General features: G+C 48.3%; 1 protein-coding gene across 14 annotated transcripts in view; it reads left to right on the top strand.

The window, feature by feature from the left end:
* AGK (acylglycerol kinase) overlaps nucleotides 1-22,905 on the top strand; it is a 102,325-nt gene that overhangs the window by 41,495 nt on the left and 37,925 nt on the right. For 11 of the 14 annotated variants that reach the window (XM_070071400.1, XM_070071399.1, XM_070071398.1 and 8 more), the window contains 4 exons: nucleotides 3,499-3,574; nucleotides 11,850-11,942; nucleotides 16,255-16,287; nucleotides 17,390-17,484. In XM_070071400.1, coding sequence (XP_069927501.1) covers nucleotides 3,499-3,574; nucleotides 11,850-11,942; nucleotides 16,255-16,287; nucleotides 17,390-17,484 — 297 coding nt within the window. The remainder of the gene's footprint in view (nucleotides 1-3,498; nucleotides 3,575-11,849; nucleotides 11,943-16,254; nucleotides 16,288-17,389; nucleotides 17,485-22,905) is intronic. The other 3 variants (XM_070071403.1, XM_070071402.1, XM_070071401.1) reach the window with 1 other exon arrangement.

The raw sequence follows: 22,905 nt of genomic DNA, 5'->3' as shown, positions 1-22,905 counted from the left end.
CCCCAGAACATTTTCAATTTGAGATTTTTGCATTAGAACTGGTCGACTGGTAAAACTTATGCAGGTATTGTGAAATCTAAAAATAGTGGATTGAAACTACTTCTGACTCCACTCACTTTGGATAAGAGATATGGAACCTGTGTGTACTGTACACAGTTGGTGCGCTATACGCTGATATAACCAGCAGCGTAGCTTTGTTTATCTGAGTTGCCCACAAGGGTGCAGAGGTCCAAGGACTTGGGCCATTTTCCGCTGCTTTCCTGGTCACAGTAGCAGGAAGCTGTGTTGGAAGCAGAGGGGCGGGACTTGAGCTGGTGCTCCCGTGTGGGCTATGGTGTCACGGGCAGTGGCTTAGCCCACCGCGACACAACACTGGTCCAGCTTGGATTCTGTCAGCTCTCAGTGACGTAAAACGAGAACAGCGACCACAAAACCGTGGCTGGGAACAGACTGTAAAGGGGTGAGGTCAGTGTTGTCTGGGTCAGACACAGCTCTGGAGTCGGTTCCTCTAGACATTTCTTGGGAGACAGTGAGTGGGGATTCACAAACAATGAAGACAAATCATGCCTTACTTAAAAATAAGTTTTCTTTATTTGAAAGGCAGATGCAGACAGGGAGACCAGTCTCCCACCCACTGGTTGATTCCCCCAGATGCCTGGGCCAGGCTGCAGCCAGGCGCCCAGGACGCAGTCCCGAGTCTCCCTGTGGATGGCAGGGACTCCACACAGCATCAGCACCTGCTGTGTGTCGGGTGCACGTAGAAGAAGCTGGACTGGGAGCAGAGCTGGGGCTGCAGCCAGGCTCTGATGCTAACTGCTGGGTACAGTGCTGGCCCGTGCTTCAGTTCTCATCCACGTTCAGACTTCTGCCCAGGTTGCCTCGGGGGGCTCCTGTCCCTGCTTAGTTGAATGTTTGCCCAGCTTTGTTAGAGCTGTTTCCCTCCGCCTGTGAACAGAGCAGTCATAGTGCCTGTTGATCACTGTTGTGTAATAGCAGTGCCGAGCGTTACCACCAATAAACAAGCTTGACCCCAGAGCCAGCGCCAGCACTGTGGTGCAGCGGGTAAAGCCGCCACCTGCAGCGCCAGCATCCTGTATGGGCGCCAGTTCAAGTCCCGGCTGCTGCTCTTCCGATTCGGTTCTCTGCTATGGCCTGGGATAGCAGTGGAGGATGGCCCAAGTGCTTGAGCCCCTGCACCCACGTGGGAGACCCAGAAGAAGCTCCTGGCTTCAGATAAGCGTAGCTCCGGCTGTTGCGGCCAACTGGGGAGTGAACCAGCGGATGGAAGAGCTCTCTATCTCTACCTCTCTCTGTAACTCTTTCAGATTGAAAACAACAAAAAGCTTAAGCCCAACTGAACACCAAGATCACTGCTTAGTCCGTGCTGGCCTGTGGCAGAGGACCACGGAGAATTTGGTCTGGGGCCCGGTCTGGGTGCTGTTAGGCTAACTAGCTCTGTGAAACTGTGGGAGTCATTTCTTGGATCCTTAGTTGCTCACCTGTAAAATCAGAAAGGAAATGGCAGGTACGAGGTAGAATGGGTGCTTTGGCCTTAAATGAGACACTGCTGTGGAGCCATGATCATCATTCCCATCCTGGTCAGCCTTCATGGGAGCTGCCGCTGCCCGGTCTGAGCTGTGTTGAGGACATCCTCTCCTTCGCTCTCCCATCTGCCCTAAAGCTCTCCACCTCTCTGCTGGCCTACTTAATGCCACTTGTGTGTTCTGTTCCTGTGCTAGAGACCTAATAAAGTGGCAGCTTGCTAGTTTCTGATGAAGCATGGCAATTTGTTTAGCCTCTAGTCAGTGGTTTTGGGTTCCGACGTCTACGACATCTCCACCTTTTGCATGTTTCCGTAGCTGTTTCAGAGTTTGACACGTAACTGCACTTGCACTTCCGAGGGTGGACTCTTGTTTGAGGCTGTGGTGCCTCTGTCCGAGGGCAGGCTAGGACACCGCCCCTGGAGGACGGCCCTCTTTTCTGGAGGCTGCTCCGCCACACTGCGGCTCCATCACACTCCAGCTCCGCTTCGCGAGGCTGCAGCTGCTGCACTGTGGTCCCGCCCCATCATGGCTCTTCCCTGCGGATGATTTATAATTTATCGTGAAGCTGATTTAAAACTACATAAGAGCTTAAAGAAATAAGATGACTGTGTTTAGCATTAATTAATAATGCATTAAAGAGCAATTGTGTGCACATCTGAGAGCCTGGAAATTGCTCTAAGTACATGAAGTTTTCCTTCAGCCCTGGTGCTGTCTCACCCCTAATTATGTAGTAAATAATAGATTTTTCCATCTTTTAGAGGGAGCATTGGGAATCAAAAGGATTCACCCTGGTTTTAGAGCTTTTCTGGACCTGTGGCGTTGTAGACGTGCATGACAACCCAAGTGCTCTAGTCTTGACCTGGGTTGGAGATGTTAGCTTTGTCTGTGGGTGTGGCACGTCCCCTTCTTCAGGGTTTGCTTTTAGGAAATGACAGGCCACTCGATTGTTACGCTTTACTACCTACTGGACTTTGAGACCAGTCCCTGGCCGGGGTTGGGGAGGGAGGACTTACAACTTCTGCAGTCCTTGCTCCCAGCTGTGTTCTCTAGTCCTGACCTGAACTGGACAGTAGCTCCCTTCCACAAGACGTCGCGGTTGGATCACTTCCTTCTCAGACTTGCATGTCTGTGTTTGGGACGGGGCATTCCTTCAGACCGTCCGTGTCCTCTCAGTGTGCCACCTGGCATCCTGGGGGCTAGGGGCTTCCAGCGGTAGCAAGAGCGGCTGTCCTGCAGTGCCTCCTGTGCAGTTCCAAAGGCAGCTTGGCCATGTGTGCCCCCACAGGTCTGCAGAAGGGCGTGGCTGTGCCTGCAAGGTCGAGGCGTGCCGCTGACCGGTCTCCTGTTGCCACATCAGATCATTTCTGACTTGATCCTTTCCTAGCAGAGATTCTGCTTTCATGGAGAAGATTTTTGCTGTGTGTGCGGGGATTTCACTGTAGGCTTAAAGTTCAAGGAATGGAGATAGCCCTGGTGTTGGAAATTCTTAGAACTGATGTATCTTTCCTCACAAGATGTTTACTGGGCTAGAATTGAAGGCACTGTTTGACTCCGTTCTCTGGCCAAACGAGAAATGTTGCAGCAATAAGTCGCTTCCCTTTTCCCACCGGGATAGAAGTTCCACGAGCACACGTGGTTTGGTCTGCGTTGTCACGCCCTGTCCCCAGCTCCTCCAGCCCTGTCTGTCACGCAGTAGAGGCTGTTGACAGGCATTGAGTGTGAGCTATGATACGCAAATGGGCACAAACTGACGCTACAGACGGGGCCAGCTCGTGAGAGCGTGAAGGTTCTAGTTCTCAGTCCATAGTAGTTCATGCTCCTTGTTCAGCCTCCTGTGCTTGACCAAAGAAAGAAGACCCGTGTCACATGGTCTACCCTAGAGAACATGGTTGGGCTTTTTATCCTTCTCCTGAGAACTTGTGGTAAATACTTATACTTTCTCTTTTGTCTGCAGCAAAGCCAGGACTCTATTTGAAAAAAATGCCGCCCCGATTTTGCATTTATCTGGCATGGATGTGACCGTCGTTAAGGTGAGAATGGCTCTGGTTGTTAATTTTGTCCAACTACCACTCCTTACGACATGCGCTCTTCTCTTGACTTCATAGCAGAAGTCACTTGCTACTAAGACAGGAGCAGAAGACTTAGTGGGGTGTCCCGTTCTGAGATTTAATGAGAGCCGTTTTGTTTTTTTCTGAACATTGTCACATTGTCAGCTTTTTATTTTCAGAATAGGACTGGCTGAGGCATAGAGCGCTTGATACATATCACCTGAGAGGCAGACTGAAGGGACATTCCTTGTGGAAGAGGGAAGTTTTTAAAACTAGGACTTCTTTTCTTGGGGTGGGTGATGGGACTCCGTGGGCTAGGCCGCCACCTGGGACACCTGCACCCCATGGGAGAGTGCCAATTTGTGCCCCAGCACCTCTGCTCCCAGGCCTTGCTGCTGCTGTGTCCTGGGAGGCGGTCGATGATGGCTCGAGGACTTGGACCACCGCCACCTACGTGGGAAACCCAGGTGGTGTTCTGGGATCCCGACGTAAGCCTGGCTGCTGTGGGCATTTGGGAAGGGAACCAATGGACGGAAGATCTCTCTCTGTCTCTCTGTCTCTTTCTCACTCTTCTTTCCAGGTGGATGAAAATAAAGCTTTTATAGAAGAACGTTTTTCCTGAGAATACAGACCTTCGTGATTGAGTAGTAACTTTCTTGTTTCACAAATAAGTACAAACTTTTCTCTCTGGTAAGGGGTTATCTCTGATGAGGAATTTAACATTGTAGATCTCAAGAGTTTGTGAGATTCGAGGCTGGCGTTAAGGCACAGCACGTTAAGCCACTGCCTGCAACACCGGCACCTCGTTTGGGTACTGGTTTGAGTCCCAGTTGCTCCACTTCCAATTTAACTCCCTGCTAATGTGCCTGGGAAAGCAACAGAAGATGGCCCAAGTCCTCAGACCCCTGCACCCATGTAGGAGACCCAGGTGAAGGGTTCTCTCTCTCCCTCTCCCTCTCCCTCTCCCTCTCCCTCTCCCCTCCTTCCCCCTCTCTCCCCTCCCACTCGGACCTTCACCCCTTTTCCTCCTCCATGTGTTTCTAACTCTGCCTTTCAAATAAATCTTCAAAAATTATTAAGATTAGAAAAGGCAACAAAATGAGTTAGAAGAAATTGTTTTATTTCAGTAGATGACTCAGAACACCACTTTGTTGAATTTTAATTGACTTACGTGTGGAGGTGTACATAGGAGTCTGTGTTTAGTGAAATTAGAAATCCCACTCTGTGGATTTGTCTGTTGCTCACTGTAGTTTTGTCCATTTTTGCTCCTTGAGAATGTTATGAGCTAAAGTTTTGATTTATTTGATTTTCTTGCATTTTGACCCTATGATAGAGTGACTCTATTTAGCATTAATACTAGCTTTTGCTGTCATTCTGTCTTTCCTGGTATTAGTATTAATTATATTAGCTTCTTGTATATTTTTTGCTGTTATAATATTTTTGAAAAAGGTCTATTTGAAAGGCAGAGTAAGAACTGGAGAGATGGTTCTTCCGTTGCTGGTTTACTACCCAGCCGGCCACAGCAGCCAGGTCTCGGCCAGGTTGAAGCCAGGAGCCAGGAATTCTGTCCGGGTCTCTGACGTAGGTGGCAGAGAACCAAGTCCTCGGGCCACCCTCTGCCTTCCCAGGCGAGCGGAAGTGGAGCAGCCAGGCCTCAAAGCGGCACTCCGGTATGGGAGCTGGCGTCTTGAGGCAGTCCGACCTGCTGCACCACAGTGCGGGCCCCACTGCGGTGCTGCGGTTTTGCACTCTTTTTCTTTCAACATTTTTATGGTCTGTATATTTAAGTTGCATCATTGATTAAGGCATGAGAACAGGATATTTTAAAGACTTGGCACACCCCTCAGTATCTAGCTAGGGAGTGGCGCCTCTGACACACCCCTCGGTGTCTAGCTAGGGAGTGAGGTCTCTCACACACCCCTTAGTGTCTAGCTAGGGAGTGAGGTCTCTCACACACCCCTCGGTGTCTAGCTAGGGAGTGAGGTCTCTCACACACCCCTCGGTGTCTAGCTAGGGAGTGAGGTCTCTCACACACCCCTCGGTGTCTAGCTAGGGAGTGAGGTCTCTCACACACCCCTCGGTGTCTAGCTAGGGAGTGAGGCCTCTCACACACCCCTCGGTGTCTAGCTAGGGAGTGAGGCCTCTCACACACCCCTCGGTGTCTAGCTAGGGAGTGAGGCCTCTGACACACCCCTCGGTGTCTAGCTAGGGAGTGAGGTCTCTGACACACCCCTCGGTGTCTAGCTAGGGAGTGAGGTCTCTCACACACCCCTCGGTGTCTAGCTAGGGAGTGAGGTCTCTCACACACCCCTCGGTGTCTAGCTAGGGAGTGAGGTCTCTCACACACCCCTCAGTGTCTAGCTAGGGAGTGAGGTCTCTCACACACCTCCCTGTGGCCTAGGTAGGGAGTGAGGTCTCTCACACACCCCTCGGTGTCTAGCTAGGGAGTGAGGTCTCTCACACACCCCTCAGTGTCTAGCTAGGGAGTGAGGTCTCTCACACACCTCCCTGTGGCCTAGGTAGGGAGTGAGGTCTCTCACACACCCCTCAGTGTCTAGCTAGGGAGTGAGGTCTCTCACACACCCCTCGGTGTCTAGCTAGGGAGTGAGGTCTCTCACACACCCCTCAGTGTCTAGCTAGGGAGTGAGGTCTCTCACACACCCCTCAGTGTCTAGCTAGGGAGTGGCGTCTCTGACACACCCCTCGGTGTCTAGCTAGGGAGTGAGGTCTCTCACACACCCCTCGGTGTCTAGCTAGGGAGTGAGGCCTCTCACACACCTCCCTGTGGCCTCGGTAGGCAGTGACGTCTCTGAGCGCCTCTTGTGTCTTTAGGGTGCTGCTCACCTCTGCTGGCCCTGCGGTCTCCCCTAGGCGTCTTTATATGGCCGTTGTGTTCCCTGAGGCTAATGTCATTATCTCATTATACCCCTTTGTCTTTTAACAAATAAGGATACAAATTATTTTAACAAATAAGGATACTTTATAACTTTTTCTGTATAACTGCAGTGGCGTTTTTATATCCAGTGAAAGTAACAATTCTTATGTCATCTTATGCTAGCTAGCCCGTGTTCAAATTGTCATGTGACCCATGTATTTGCAATTTCCCCATTTTAGATACTTATTACTTGCAAGTACTTAAGTATTATGTGTGTTACATGCACAGAAACTAGAAATTTAAAAGGATGCTGTTTCAAAATTGGTGTCCTCACACGTCCTCACTCCTGCATTTCTTCCTGGTGTAGGGTTTCTGATGCTATTTGCTTTTCTTAATTTTTTTTTTTTTGACAGACAGAGAGACAGAGAGGAAAGTCTCCCTTTTACCGTTGGTTCACCCCCCAAATGGCCGCTACGGCCCACGTGTTGAGGCTGGCACACCGCGCTGATCTGAAGCCAGGAGCCAGGTGCTTCTCCTGGTCTCCCATGAGGTGCAGGGCCCAAGCGCTTGGGCCATCCTCCACTGCACTCCCGGGCCACAGCAGAGAGCTGGCCTGGAAGAAGAGCAACCGGGATAGAATCCGGCGCCCCGACCGGGACTAGAACCTGGGGTGCTGGCGCCGCTAGGTGGAGGATTAGCCTCGTGAGCCGCGGTGCCGGCCCTCCGATGCCATTTTCTAAGAGGACGCTGTCAGTCCTGTGAGTTCAGAAGCTGAGAGACGGTTCTAATTTTGAGAGCTCAGACATAACCCTTAACATGGCGGGCTGTGGGTTGAGCCACTGATTGCAGTGCTGGCATTCCGTATTAGCACTTGTTGAAATCCTGGCTGATCCAGCTCCTTGCTCATGCATCTTGAAAAGCAGCAAAGAATGGCCCACGTGCTTGGGACCCTGCACCTATGTGGGAGACCTGGAGGAAGCTCCTGGCTCCTCACTTGGACCAGCTGGGCTCTGGCCATTGTGGCCATTTGGGAGTAAACCAGCAGATGGAAGCGCTCTCTCTGTGTCTCTGTCTCTGTCTCTGTCTCTCTCTCTCTCTGTAACTGCCTTTCTTAGGGAAGGAGAGAGAGGGAGATATCTTCCATCCTTTGGCTCACTCTCCAACTGTCTGCAACAGCTGGAGCTGGGTGGATCTGCAGCCAGGAGCTCACGGGTCTCCCAGGCAGGTGCAGGGCTCAAGCACTTGGGCATCTTCACTGCCCTCCCAGGTGCGCAGGGAGCTGGATTAAAAGTGGAACAGCCAGGATTCGAACTGATGCTTGTACGGGATGCTGGCGATGTAGGTGGCGACTTTACCCACTATGCCCCAGTGCTAGCCCCCACATTTAAAATATTTAAAAATAAATTTTAACATATAGATTCAAAAAAAATTTCTGAGGCAGATTTCCCATCAGCTGTTTCACTCCCCAAGTGCCTGCTTTGGCCTCGGGGTGGGAGTAGAAGCCAGGAACTCAGCCCGGGTCTCCCGTGTAGAGGGCAGGGACCCAGCTGCTTGAACCGTCTCTTGCTGGTTCCCATTAGCAGGCTGCTGGAATCAGGAGCTGGTTCCTGGTTCCTGGTGTTGAACCCAGGCACTCGAGTGTGGGACATAAGTATTCCCATTGGTGTTGTAACTGCGAGGTCAAATTCTGCCCCTAATGTAGTCTGTTGAATTTGTCAAGACCTCTTAAAATTTTGGTTCTTTCATTCATGTACTCATTCTTATTAAATTTTTTGTGCAAATTTATTGTGCCTACTATGAGCTAAACTCTGTTGTACGTCTTGCAGATACATTCTGAACAAAACAGACTCCTTATCTGTACTTAAAGGGCTTTCTTTCAAAGTTTGAAAGGTGGAACATAGGCAAGAAGCAAATGCATCCGTTGTCAGATGGTGACGAGTGCTGAGAAAGACGGAGCAGGGGGAGGGGGCGGGGCAGGGGGCAGGGGTGGGGGCGGGGCAGGGGAGGAGGGGAGCAGGAGGAGCAGGGGGAGCAGGGGGAGGGGGCGGAGCAGGGGGAGGGTGGCAGGGGGAGGGGGCGGAGCAAGGGGAGGGTGGCAGGGGGAGCAAGGGGAGCAGGGGAGGGTGGCAGGGGAGGAGGGGGAGCAGGGGGAGGGGGTGGAGCAGAGGGAGCAGGGGGAGGGTGGCAGGGGAGGAGGGGGAGCAGGGGGAGGGTGGCAGGGGGAGCAGGGGGAGGGTGGCAGGGATGCTGTTTTAGTGGAGGTGCTCAGTGAAGGCTGGGCTGACTGTGAACAGAGGCCTGAAGGAGACAAGTGAGCCATGCAGATGCTGGAAAGGGAACCCAGGCCAATGGTACGGCATGTGCAAAGGCCCTGTGGCAGCGTGTACTCGGTGTGTTTGGAGTGGAGTGTGCAGAATGCGAACGTGAGAGGGATGAGGTTGGAGGAAGAGAGGCAGCAGCAGCAGCAGCCTGTGTCAGTCACGGATTCAGTAAATTGCCTTCATCTCCCTCGCGTTACTTCAGGTGAGGCAGAAGAGAGAGCCTCAATGAAATGTCCCTGGTTATCTGCCAGCGCTTTGACCTCATTCCATTAAGCGTTTCACTGTAGGCAGGCGTAGTCATTCGGTAGCTGATCCACGTGACTGTCTCCTGCACACTGTTTCTAGATGTTTTTATAGCCTGCCCACAGGGCTGTCAGAGAACTTGCCAGGAGGAGCCTTGCTGAGGACCGGATAAACTGTCTCTGGTTTCAGAGACCCCTGATCCAGGCTCTGCCAAAGAAGGAAACGAGGATGGTCTGCAACGATTTGTTCTCAGCAGACCCAGGCTGATTCCTAGTGGCCGCGTGTGTGTGTTCAGAACCAACCTTTACTCAGGATTTTAAATTGTAGTCAAGGTATTCGCAAATATGTAGCTGGTGAAGCCAGTCATTGCGTCTTTAGAATAAAAGTACAGCTGTTCGTCGTACAGCTCAGCAGTGCTATGCTGGGGACTTCCCGCCTGCTGTCCGCTGTGAGTTCATGTCATGATATGCTGGGGACTTCCTGCCTGCTGTCCGCTGTGAGTTCATGTCATGATATGCTGGGGACTTCCCGCCTGCTGTCCGCTGTGAGTTCATGTCATGATATGCTGGGGACTTCCCGCCTGCTGTCCGCTGTGAGTTCATGTCATGCTAGGACCCCCTGTGGTGTGTTCTCATGCCAGTGGGCTGTCCAGCCCAGGGCCGTTTGCAGACCCCAGCACGGTGGCACAACACCTGTGCTGATGACCTGCAAGCCCCTCCTGCGCGCGTGGTGAGCGCTCACACGACTCAAGTTCACCGTCTGATCGTCAAGGACCAGCCCAATGGAACGATGCGTATTGGAAGGTGAGGGGCAGAGGGACTGGCAGAGAGCCCCGGTGCCCTCCTCGGCTGTGCCGGCCTCTCACCAACCTGGAAGCTCCCTGGACTGTGTCTGAGGGTTTATGGAGTCCTTGTTAAGTAGCCGTGGTTGAGTAAGTCAGGGGTGGCTGGCGAGCGAGCCTGCCTCGGGGCCCTCGCCCCTCTCCTGGGGATGGGGTTAGAAGTTCCAACCTCTAACCACCTTGCCGGCCCTTCTGGCCACCAGTCTGCATCTTGAGACCATGGAGGGGCCCACAGGAGTCAGCTCATTAGCACAAGCTCTGGTATGGCTGGGACAGGCTCGCCGTGAGTATTGAGAGGCCCTCTCAGCTCTCAGGAAAGCCCAGGAGGTGCAGGAGCTCTGGGCCAGGAACAGCGGACAGAACCCACGGAGATGTTTTATTGCAGCTCTGATGCCGCAGCCCAACTGAAAGCTGATCTTTGAGATTAACAATCTGAAAATTAATGAATAATCTTTGCCTATTAGTTTCTCTAGAGTACTGTCAATTGGAGGAAGTGTTTGCTATTTTAGAATTAGTTGCATCGTGCCTGTTAAAATGTAGGGTTTGGTTATAGGGGTGTGCACATCATTGGCGACATACATGCTTCATTTAGTCTATGTATCTGCAATGACGTGCTCTCAATAAAAATGATACAGCTGAGGTACTGTTTTGTGACCACGCAGGCCTAACTGTGTGCGATCAGAGCAACCATAATAATCTCTTTTTATTTTGTACAGCACCAATTATGAATATTTACCTGCTAGATGCTTTACATACTGCTTTTGTTTGTTTGTTTGTTTCGTGTATGTGTGTGTGTGGGGGGTGGTTTGTGTGTGTTTTAAAAGATTATTTATCTCATTTGAAAGGCAGAGTTGGGGCCAGCGCTATGGAGCAGTAGGTTAATCTTCTGCCTGTGGCGCCAGCATCCCATATGGGCACCGGTTCTAGTCTTGGCTGCTCTTCTTCCAATCCAGCTCTTCTATGGCCTGAGAAAGCAGTAGAAGATGGCCCAAGTGCTTGAGCCCCTGCACCTGTGTGGGAGACCAGGAAGAAGCTCCTGGCTTCTGCTTGGCCCAGCTCTAGCTGTTGTGTCCATTTGGGGACTGGACCAGCCGATGGAAGACCTTTCTCTCTGTCTCTCCTTCTCACTGTCTGTAACTCTACCTCTCAAATAAATAAATAATATAATAATAATAAAAGGTAGAGTTATGGAGAGAGAGAGGGAGAGACAGAGGTCTTCCATCCACTGGTTCACTCCCCAAATGGCTACAATAGCTGGAGCTGTGCTAGACTGAAGCTAGGAGCTTCCTCCAGGTTTCCTACATGAGTGCAGGGCCCAAGCACCCTGGCCATCTTCTCCGTTCCTTCCAGGAGCATTAACAGGGAGCTGGATCGGAAGTGCAACAGCTGGGAATCAAATTGGCACCCATATGGGATGCTGGCTCGCAGGTGGTGGTTTAACCCTCTGCATCACAGTGTCAGCTCCTACATACTGCTTTAACAGTATGATAAGGAAGCTATGATTACCCCCTCCCCCAGTATATAAATTGAAAAGGAAATGAAGATCCCGAGAGTTTAAGGCCATCCAGTAGCAGAGTTGAGATTGGATCTGGGTGTCTGGGGCTCCCGGATCTGGGCTGTTTGCATTACGTCTGCTCCTTGTTTGCATACACACTGGGCTTCCTGCTTCGGATGGAGCGCAGCGGGTGAGTGATGGGTGGGATCTGCAGTAAACGGGAAGAGCGTCCCTTGACGAGCTGGCTGGCTGACAGGCCAGTTGTCAGGTTTGAATTTTAAAGTAAGGAGCTGACTATGTGGTTTCTGAGGTTCTCGTTGGGCTCTGAAACTGTGAAAACTGTACATAATGATATGAGCTGTTTTCATATTGATCAGTTGCGTTCAGTTTAAGAAGACAGTCAGTGTAAAACTCTGATTTTTAGCCTTTGGCCTTGTGATGCAACAGCGATGGGTTTGATCAGGGCTTCCTCTGTATTTCAGACAGATTACGAGGGACAAGCCAAGAAACTCCTGGAGTTGATGGAAAGTACAGATGTGATCATTGTCGCTGGAGGAGATGGGACCCTGCAGGAGGTATGGCTGTCTTTCTCTTTGCAGCACTTTGAAGGTGAGAAAGCTAGAAAATTTAGAGCAGCAAGATAAAGTAGTTACAACTTACGGAAATGACCTTTTTCATTCTCTTAGGGTTGTTGCTCTGAGACTACAGCTGTCAGCTTTCCTTGTGTGCTTTTATTTCATTGCATTTTATAAACTCTCCATGCAGCACGCGGAGGGTTCATATGTTAATCAAATTTGAGTTTAATAAAACAGACAGAACGCTAGTGGGGGAATAAGCTTCTTATGTTTTGAGGATTCGTATAAAGTGGCCCTGCTTGTAATGGAATCATAGTTTTATTATGAAGATAATTTTTTTAAAGATTTTTTAAAAAAAATTATTTGAAAGGCAGAATTAGAGGGAGAGACAGAGACAGAGATCTTCCATTCGTTTGTTCATTCCCCAGATGGCTGCAATGGCCAGGGCTGGGCCAGGCTGAAGCCAGGAGCCCAGCTTCAGGGTGTCCCACATGGGTTTGGGACCCAAACGCTTGGGTCATCTTCCACTGCTTTCCCAGACACATTAGCAGGGAGCTGGATCAGAAGTGAAGCAGCCAGGTCCTGAACTGGCATGTGGGGTGCCAGCATCGCAGATGGCTGCTTAATCTTCTATGCCACAACACTGGCCCTGAGGAATATTTAGTAAAAATTAAGCTGAAGGGGCTGGTGCTGTGGCTTAGTAGGTTAACCTTCCACCTGCGGTACCTGCTTCCCACAGGGGTGCCCTAGTGCAGGCTGCTCCTCTTCTGATCCAACTCTGCTGTGGCCTGGGAAAGCAGTAGAAGATGGCCCCAGTGCCTGGGTCCCTGCACCCGTGTAGGAGACCTGGAGGAAGCTCCTGGCTCTTGGCTTCGGGTCCACTCAGCTCTGGCCATTGTGACCATTTGGGCAGTGAACCAGCGGATGGGAGATCTCTCTGTGTCTCTCCCTCTCTCTGTAACTCTGCCTTTCAAATAAATAAATAAATCTTTTAAAAAACTAAAAATTACTCGTAAGAAGATGGATTCGTCCATTCACACTTCGTTTCCATCATTTATCCTGTTATCACAGTGCGACATTAATAGGACGAGGTATGTAGGTGCAGAGTGTGCGTGCGTCTGCCTTTGTTTTAATGTTAGATAGCTTCAGTGAGGTAACACCACACAGCTACTAAGGTGGCCCAGATCCTGAACACTGACAGTATCAAGGGCTGGTCAGGCTGCTGGCCACAGTGCAGAACGGTGTAGACAATCCGGGACAGCTGGGTGGTTTGTTAAACTGAACGGATTTTACTGTGTCATCCAGCGAGCACGCTCGTTGATATTTACACAGAGGAGCTGAAAACCTGTATCCACACAAAGCCATACACATGGTTATTTGGGACATCTTTGGTCACAGTTGCCAACACTTGGAAACAACCGGCGTATCGTTGAGTGGTGAATAAGTCAAGTGTGGTACTTCCAGGCAGTGCCGTGGCACTCAGCACTGGGAAGGAAGGAGCTGTCTAGCCCTGGGAGGGTCGGGGGACCTGGTGCGTGTTTTAAGTGACAGAGAGGCTGATCTGGAAAGGCTGTACTGTGTGCGTCCAGCCTTTTGATGTTTGGGAGAGGGGAGGTGATGGGGACGATAGAGCGTGTTTGTTGTCGGGGGTCGGGGGTGGTGGATGGTCAGCACCCAGGGCTTCCGGGGCAGTGAGAACAGCCGTGAGGATACTGTAACAGGGGTGCGTGTCATCCTACATGTGTCAGAGCCCACAGACAGAGTGACACTTGAGTGAACTGTGGACTTTGGGGGCAGTGTGCCGGTGCAGGCTCATCAGGAGAGCAAGTGTGCGTCCACTCTGGTCAGGGACGCCAGCCGCGGGGGATCAGCCATCTGTGGCCGCAGGGGGACAGGGAAAGTCAGTTTCCCTTCCTCCCAGTTCTGCTGTGAGCCTACCGTTGTTTTAAAAAATAAGTCTCACTATAAAGAAATGTTACATGCTCGAAAAGAGAAGTGTACTTACTGATTAAATATCACACAGTGTGTACAGGTAATGAGACATAAATGTGCGCAGTTTCCTGTTACACTTTTTAAAAAATAAGAAAGCAGTTGAATAACCATGGCATGTCCTTGCTGCTTTGGTCCACCGTTCCCTGCAGATGTCCCCTTCTCACGCTGACACGTGCTGTCGTGTGTTGGAAACCCCTGGAGAGCCCTGCGCAGGTGGCCTTGCCCGGTGCTCAGTTCCGGGTCCTGTGTCCCACAGTGCGCATCGGTGCCTCCCCTCTGCTGGCCTCCTGTCTCTGATGGTTTCACTGGTGTCCAGGGATCAGATGCCAGCAGCACACAGGGCACTGTCCTAAAAATTCTGGGAGCCCTACTCAGCTCCTTTTTAAAAAGCTGTGCTAATGACCTTGTAACTGTTTGTATGGCTTTGTAATGAAGTGTGAACAGTACTGATGACACGCCGGACAAGAATGAAGTGGACCACTTGGTCCCTCACTTAATCCTGGGATCCAGTGAGGCAGGAAAAGATGAGAGATCTGCATCAACCTCTACTTTATAGGATGTCCTTAAAGATACCAGATTATGTTTGAGGATACTTCCAAACGTTAGTGAAAAACAACTAAAAGATAAGTTTATTTTTATGTAAAAGAAGTTTGAAATTCTTGTATCTTTTTTTTCTAAAAAGCATTTTTCATGAACTTTTTGGATATCCTGTAAATGCCTGGATTTTAAAATTCTCTACACCAAAATCAACTTCGTGTTTTTTAGAGTTAGATAGAAGGAGAGATCTTTTATCTGCTAGTTCACTTCCCAAATGGCTGCAATGGCCGGAGCTGGGCCAATTTGAAGCCAGGAGCTTCCTCCAGGTCTCCCATATGCGGGGACCAAATCCCTGGGCCATCCTCCACTGCCTTCCCAGGTACACCAGTAGGGAGCTGGATTGGAAGTGGAACAGCCGGGACACAAACTAGCCCCATATGAAATGCTGGTGTCGCAGGCCGTGGCTTTACCTGCTCCACCACAAAACCGGCCCCCAAAATAAACTTAATTCTATTGTCCATGGACTTTTTAAAGTAGCTTCATGTTTGGTAGAATTACAGTGATGTATTGCTTTATAAAAGAGGATTAGGGGCAAGGATTAGGGGCCGGTGCTGCGGCCCCTAATAGGCTAATAGGCTAATCAATAGGCTAATCCTCCGCCTGTGGCGCCAGCACACCAGATTCTAGTCCCGGTCGGGGCGCTGGATTCTGTCCCAGTTGCCCCTCTTCCAGGCCAGCTCTCTGCTGTGGCCTGGGAGTGCAGTGGAGGATGGCCCAAGTGCTTGGGCCCTGCACCCCATGGGAGACCGGGAGAAGCACCTGGCTCCTGCCTTTGGATCAGCGCGGTGCACCGGCCGCAGCACACTGGGGCGGCCATTGGAGGGTGAACCAACAGCAAAAGGAAGACCTTTCTCTCTGTCTCTCTCTCACTGTCCACTCTGCCTGTCAAAAAAAAAAAAAAAAAAAAAGGATTAGGGAGAAATATTCCAAAATAAAAATAAGTGATTAATATAAGTTAACTGTAGTGGATTTATGGGAACTTAATTCTTCTTGTATTTTTTAGTTTTCATAAGAATACTATTCCCATTTTCCTGCTCAGAATAAGAAACGTTTATTTACTGAGTACAGACTTCTCTGAGTATAGCAAGGTGGGTTTGTTTTTTCCTGTGTGACTATTTCATAATGTAAACTAGGATCTCTTATCTAATTGATATGTATTTCACATTTATATAGAGCCTAACATATAGATACCAGTAAGGTTATGTCACATAGAACTTAAAATACAACTTTAATAGTATGATGTAGAGTTTTTACAATTGTTGTGTCTTAGCCTTACTATTGATCATAAGTCGAGAATACAGTTTATTTTAGCTCTGACTGTAGTGGAGAATGCTGTCTGTTTTAAGATCTAATACATAATTTAAAAAACACTTCGTAAGAACTTATTGAGAGGCCAAGAGAGAGCTCCTGTCTAGTGGTTCGCACCCCACATACCAGCAGTGGCCCTGTCTGGGCCAGGTCTCATGTGGGTGGTTGGAACCCAAACACCTGAGCCAGTGCCACTGCCTCCCAGGGTGCGCATCGACTGAACTGGGACCCAGAGTCCAGCGCAGGCACTCGGATATGGGGTTCGAACGTCTTAACCACTAGGCTAAACACCCATTCCCCAGTTCATCTTGTAACATGGTTTCCAGGACCAAAACAAGGGTAAGTGTTTGGTCTGAAAATTGGGTCCATTTCCTTTGTGATGAAATACGTGTTTATAACTTTTTTATGTCTGCAGGTGGTTACTGGACTTCTTCGAAGAGCAGACGAGGTGAGCGTGAAGAAAGTAGTTGTGCTGTAGCTTTTCCTCTTCTGTTCCTTCACCTCTCTCCTTCTGTTTCCTCCCGCCACCTCCCTGGTTACCTTTCACAGCAGGCAGAGTTGGGCTTTCTTGGATTTTAGGCCAGAAAGTACGGCTGCCTGCGTCATAAAGGTCTCCATTCGCTTTGGTAGTCCATCGTATCCAGGAACTCTTACCAACTGTTGTTGGAATACAAAGTCTCCTGTGGACTCACGTGGGAATAGATTGTAGCCAGCCAGCAGTTGCAAGGAATGATGATGCCTACAAACATCAAACACGGAGAAGGCAACTTTCTGATTTTCCACTTCTACACAGTTTTAAAATTGAGAAAACAGTACTGCAGATTGTTAAGGAATGTCTCACTCTGTAGTGAAAGAATAATAACCTAGGTGAAAAGGAGTTGCACCGATCTCAGGATTGGGGGAATAGGAATGATTGGAACAAACTCCAATTATATCTGTAATCATTTTATTTCTTGAAATGTCTGAAGCAAATTGGCCAGTGTTAACGTTTGTTAAATGTGGTTTGTGGGCCCATGGCGTTGGCAGTGTTACTTTGTGCGCTTCCTACAATAGTGTAAAATAGTTCAGAAGTCACAGAAAGAGCCTTCTGGCCCTTGGTGCTCCAGAGTCTTGAGGCCCCTTGCAGTCCCGTAGTGTTGTGGCCTTAATTAGCTGCTGTGCCTTCTGCTACCTGAACGTTGGCGTCGTCTAACGCACTCGCGCCTCGCTGGGCACTCTACACGTGGTAGGCCCTCCCAGTTGAACTTCGTCTGCAACTGTGAAACACGGGGAACCGTGTGCAGTGGTCTCGTGTCTGCAAATCCTCGCTCTGTCGACCAGTTTTCCTTCCACTGCTTGTCAGTAGTGGGTACTGAAACCTCCCTCTGAACTGTAGGCCGCTTGCTGCATCGATTGCTGCTCACTGCGTGTTGTTGGATTGCTGGGGTAGGGGTGGGGCAGGGAGCGGGGAGGCACAGCGGGCTCAGTGCTGTCGCGGCGGGCACACCTGCACATCGGTGTGAGGGCTCGCTTTGTGACCCTAACAGTACAACCTCCTCCTCCTCCCCCAGGCGACCTTCAGTAAGATCCCCATCGGATTCATCCCACTGGGGCAGACCAGCAGTTTGAGTCCCACCCTCTTTGCCAAGAGTGGAAACAAAGTCCAGTAGGTGTTCAGTGTGGAGTATTAGCATGTGTGGGTGAGCAGGCCCGGGAGTGAAAAATGCATGCATGCATGCATGTGTGTGTGTGTGCACGTGTATGTGTGTATGTATGTGTGTGTGCACATGTGGGTGTGTATGTGTATGTGTGTATGTGTGTATATGTGTGTGTGTGTACACGTGCGTGCACTTGAGTTCCCTGAAACTTTACATATTTGAGAGAAGGAACTGTGTCGGAGTTCCACCTCTCCGTTCCTTGGAAAACTTCTCAGAACTCTGATAATCTGGTAGGTCCAGGGCAGGTGTGGAGATGAGTACTTCAGGTCCTGTGTCCGCTGTGAATGCCGTATCCCTGAGCCAAGCTCTTTGTGCGTTTTCATGGTAAGATTCGTCAGGGGAGACGGATTTGCACTATTTGATTGCTTTGAATAGACGTGGTGACAAGCAGCAGCAAGCTCCTTGTAAAGACTAAACTGGTAGCCTTGGCTTCATTACCTTGATATTGTGCTTGGCTAAAATAGTCCAGCCCTTGTGGGAATGCTGAAAGTGGTAGACAGTGTGGAAGAAGCGGACAGAGAAGGTGGTGTAGCTCTGATGGTAAATGAAATCGCCGTGAGTGTAACAATGCCGGCCGAGTTACTGCCACTGTTCTCCGTTCTTAAAAGCACTGGGTGGGTGCACTGAGCTCCAGTTTTTCAGGAGGGTAGGGATCTTGAATTAGAGGCCTGGCTCTCACGCTGGTCAGTATGCAGTCCTGGGCAGATCTGAATGGTCCCCGCTAGGAAGGTGTCTGAGGGAGCAGGTGCATCGTTCCTGTACGCCGTGAGACGCTGGAGGTGGTCAGGAGTGAACAGTAGTTGAATGAATCCGTTTTCTTTTCCTGATTATAGCCTATAAATGCCTATATTTTAGTTATGCTGTGGAATTCCTTGATTGGGTTAATTTTGTGACCTCGTTTTTCTTTTGATTTTTGGAGTCAGTTGTTATTTTTGACAGTTCTGTATTTTTCATATAAGCCGTGGTCCATATATCAAATACTAGGCATGCACTTAAGACGTTTATCAGACCTTCATTCAAACTCCTCTTATACTTAAGCTTTAATTTATCTACTCACCAACCATCCTGAGGCCTAACAGGAGAGATCATTTCAGCTAACCATACTTTTTATTTTTAGTTTAGAATTTTTGAGCAGCTATATATAATGACAATGAATTACTGAAATATTTGTGCTTATCTGAGATAAATGGTCCCTGGTTTGGCTTTTGGTTACATTAGAGAGCTTATTTTTCCCTTGGGTCAGTATAGATTATTTGAACTGCTTTAGTGAACATTTTCAAAAACAAATGTCAGTAATCAGAGAGATACCATTTTCCCTGGAGAATCCCTTGCCTGTCCAAAAGCCAACTTATGTGCAGTGCAGCAACTGTGAGAGCCAGAGATAGCATTCAGTTTTAGGGGAGCTGGTTTCCCCTGTAATTAAACTGCTGTAGTTGCTGCTTCTATTGATAATTTAAAGATTTCTGAAACAATTTATAAACATGCCACAGGGCTCTTAGGTAATTGAGTAAGCCTACCGTGGGTTCAGATTTTCTGTAGACTTCTTAACGCTGCAGGTGCCTAAGGCTGTTTACAAAGAACTAGGCTTTGCTCTTTGTACTGCTGTCAAGATTGTCGGACCATAATTACTACAAAGGAAGAAAGAATCCTGCATTTGGAGTGTTGGGGGTAAATAATCCTTAAAGTGCTGTTCGCTGCTCCATGTGGCTTTACTAACAGCTGTAAGTTACTGCCGGAGAGTGATAAGTCTGAAGTTTTGTTTTGGTTGTCTTCTGCTAAGCAATCTAGAAAAAAACTAACATAAAGAGAGTTTTCGAGTTGTGGTTTTCTTTTTCTAAGACCCGTCTTTCAAAGGCACTTACTAGACGTCTTGCTGTGCTGTCTACTCTGCAGGATGAGCCGGGCCTTCGGATCCTTTCAGAAGGAACCTGTTCATACATACAAAGTTCATCTAAACTGAATCTCCTTTTTAACTGCTTCCTACTTCCCAGGCAGCATTTGTATTAGAGGAAAACAATGCATGCAAATTTGTTGATAGAGAAACAGAGAAAGTATAACAGTTTGAACGTGCTGACAGAGCGAGTGTGAGAACCGAGAACTTGGGCGTTTGAGTGGCGTGTGTGTTGTGGGGATTTTAGTTTCTGAGGTTCTGCCTGCCTGGTTCACTGGCTCGGTGTTTACATGTTAAGCCTGGCCACACTGATGGCGGAGGGCCTGAGGACGACACAGCTTTTAGATGCGGCATCTCCTTTTGGGACTCCGTCGACACCCATTTGATGTGGCCACAGCAGCCTCACGTGAAGAGAGCCCCTCTTTGGAGTTAGACCGAAAGTCGAATTTCACTCTGCCCCATGCTCGCTCTGTCACTGTGGGGATTTAATTGAATCTCTGTGAACCTCACTTTCCTTGGCTGTGTTTATCAAATACACGATAGCAGTACCTGAGAAAACTGACAATGCTAAACGTCAGGACTGCTGGGCGTCCGTAGTTAGCACGGTGAGGGGCCTCACATTGAAGACTTCAGTTAGGAGGAACAGAAGCTGATGATACACAGATGAACTGTACCTTTCCTGATTCCAAATTTTGTAATTAAATGTAAACAAAACCAGAGAAGTTTCCATTCTACTGATAACTGATTCACCTAGAAAAGGTTTTCAAGAACATTTTATAGACATTCGAGTCAGGTGCCATGGAAAGACGACTTTTTCTCCCAAAGATACAGTATTGACTCGACCTGCACATCTTCTTTGAATGGAAATTACATAATTTCTAAATAACTCATATCTTATAGTATAAATTAAAGTCCAGACAGAATATTTACTTTCATTTCATTAATACAAATTTTCCTAAAATAATTATATAATGACAGTAAAGGTGGTGGAATAACAACATTGCTGAATATAAGAAACATTTGAAATATTTAAGGATAAATCTAACAAAATGTGTAAGATTTTTATGCTGAAAATGTAGAACTTGAAGGAGAGAAATCAAGAAGACCAAAATAAAGGTATTATCTGTGTTCCTGGATTGTAAGACTCAACACTGAGCTGTCAGTTCTCCAAATTGACCTATAAAGTCAGCACAACCCTAATCAGGTTTCCAGAAGGATTTTTGGTACGAATTGACAGATTGATTCCAAGATTTATGTAGAAAAATAGATTAGAATAGCCAAAAGAATTTTGAAACAGAAGCAGTTTGAGAGCTCATCAACTTACCCTGTTCTACCCTCTAAAGCTGTAGGGATTGAGGTAGTGTGGTGTTGACAAAAGAGACATAAAGATGCGTGGAAGAAAAAGTCCAGAATTAGGCCCACACATGTATGGGCAGCTGGTTTTTCAACAAAGGTGCCAAGGTAGTTCAGTGGAAAAAAGACAGTTTTTTCAAGAAGTGCTTGTGGGACAGTTGGACAACCGTATACGAAGAGAATAACCTTCGGCCTGTCCATCATATTATATATAAAAATTAACATGAAATGGTTCATAGACCCTATCTTTAAATCCTATAATGGTAAAGCTTCTAAAAGAAAACCTTCAGTTAATAGGTAAATGCAAATTGAAATAAATCCATGAAATGCCACTACACATCTATTAGAATTGTTTATACAAAACAAAACCAAAAATCAACCACCAAAACCTGGAGTGCTAAGTATACGCAGCAATTTAAGCTCAATTGAAGGTACTTCAAAAAGTTTGTGGAAAAATGGGATTAAGTGTATTCCTGGTACAAAAAAATTTTTGGAACCCATGCCTAGTTTTTTCATAGTACCATTTTCCATGAACGTTTTGAAGACCCGTTATTGATTTGCGGGTGTGAATGCAAAATGGTATAGCCACTATGGAAGAAAAGTTGACCGTTTCTTACACAACTAAACACATACTTACCATATGCACACCAGTGACATTTCTATATGTTTCCCCAAAAGAAATGAAAATGTCCATTTAAAAATCTATATATGAATATTTATAGTAGCTTCATTCCTAACTGCCAAAATCTTGGAACACTGCCAATCATCTGTTGACAAATTCATCAACACAAACAAATCTCAAACTCACACTAACAGAAAAAACTTGAATTTCTTGATTCTGATGTCTGACATTCTGGAAAAGTCAAACCAGGAGCTGCTGGTCGGGGCGAAGGATTGGCTACAGGGCGTCTGCACTGTTGGAAATGTTCTCTGTCTTGGTCATGGTGGCGGCTGCGTGACCGCGTGTGTTTGTCAAAGCGTGCGCAGCAGTGTGCTTCAGGGTGAATTTTACCGAGCGTAGGTGGTACCTCCCCAGGGCTGGCGTTAGAGGTCATGTGAGGAGCTTGGAAGCAGCCACTCTGCCTAACGCCAAGTAAAAGCTGAGCAACACTGAAAACAGCACTGCTCTGGGACCTGAAGGGGGGACAGGTTCAGGGCGGACAGCTGCCCTCAGGACTGGAGGCCGGCAGGAGCCATGGTTTGGTGGAGACTAATGGCAGAAGCCGCCGTGGGAAAGCCTGAACAGAGCCTGGCAAACGCTGGACATCAGAACAGTCGACTCTGACAATTAGACCTGCAGGGGGACCCCGCTGTTGTGAAATTTGCCTTCAGAAGCTCTCTCAGGACCCTGCAGTGACTAACAGAAATCTCATGCTTTTCACATGGGGAAGGGGAAGGGGAAGGAGCCATTTGAAATACGCCAGAGCAGATTGGTTTTCAGAGCCTACTCTCAGGAGAAACAGGTTGACCAGGGGCTGACCTAGTGGAGCGTTTTCAGGGCTTAAGCTGGGTGAAGGAAAATACCTGACTCCAGTCAGTTCTAGCCATCCTGTCGCACCTAAGGAGGGGGAAAAAGGAATTAAACTAGAAAGGTAACTGGAAAAATCTCCAAATCCGTTGAGGTTACACAACATGCTTCTAAGTGACACATAGATCAAAGGAGAAATGAAATTGCAAACAGGAAATCAGTAGGAAAAAAAAGCAAACCCAATGCTAATTATTTGAAAAGATTGATGGAATCTGTAGCCAAGCTAAGAGAAAAAAGACACAGATTCTCAGTACTGGTAATGAAAGAGGACATCACTACAGATCTTACAGAAATTTAAAAGGATGATAAAGAATAGGAAGGACAACTCTGCCCACAAATTCCTGGAAAGACGTAATTGTCCCAAACCCACACGAGAAGTGGGCAGCAGGTGAATGTACTAATAAACTGTGGTGTGTGCAGACTCTGGAATATGATTGAGCAGTGAACAGAAACGAGCCGTCAAGTCTGAAAATGCCTGGAGGAACAACCTCAGTGCCTCTCACTGAGTGAAAGAAGGCTCTCTGGAGAGGCTGCATCCTGTGATGGAGCCAGGAGACAGGATTCTGACGACCTGAGAGAGCATCCTGTAGGATCAGC

The sequence above is a fragment of the Oryctolagus cuniculus genome, chromosome 3 (genome assembly GCF_964237555.1).
Source record: "Oryctolagus cuniculus chromosome 3, mOryCun1.1, whole genome shotgun sequence".
NCBI classification, from domain to species: Eukaryota; Metazoa; Chordata; class Mammalia; order Lagomorpha; family Leporidae; genus Oryctolagus; species Oryctolagus cuniculus.
This window is presented reverse-complemented; position numbering and strand designations above follow the sequence as displayed.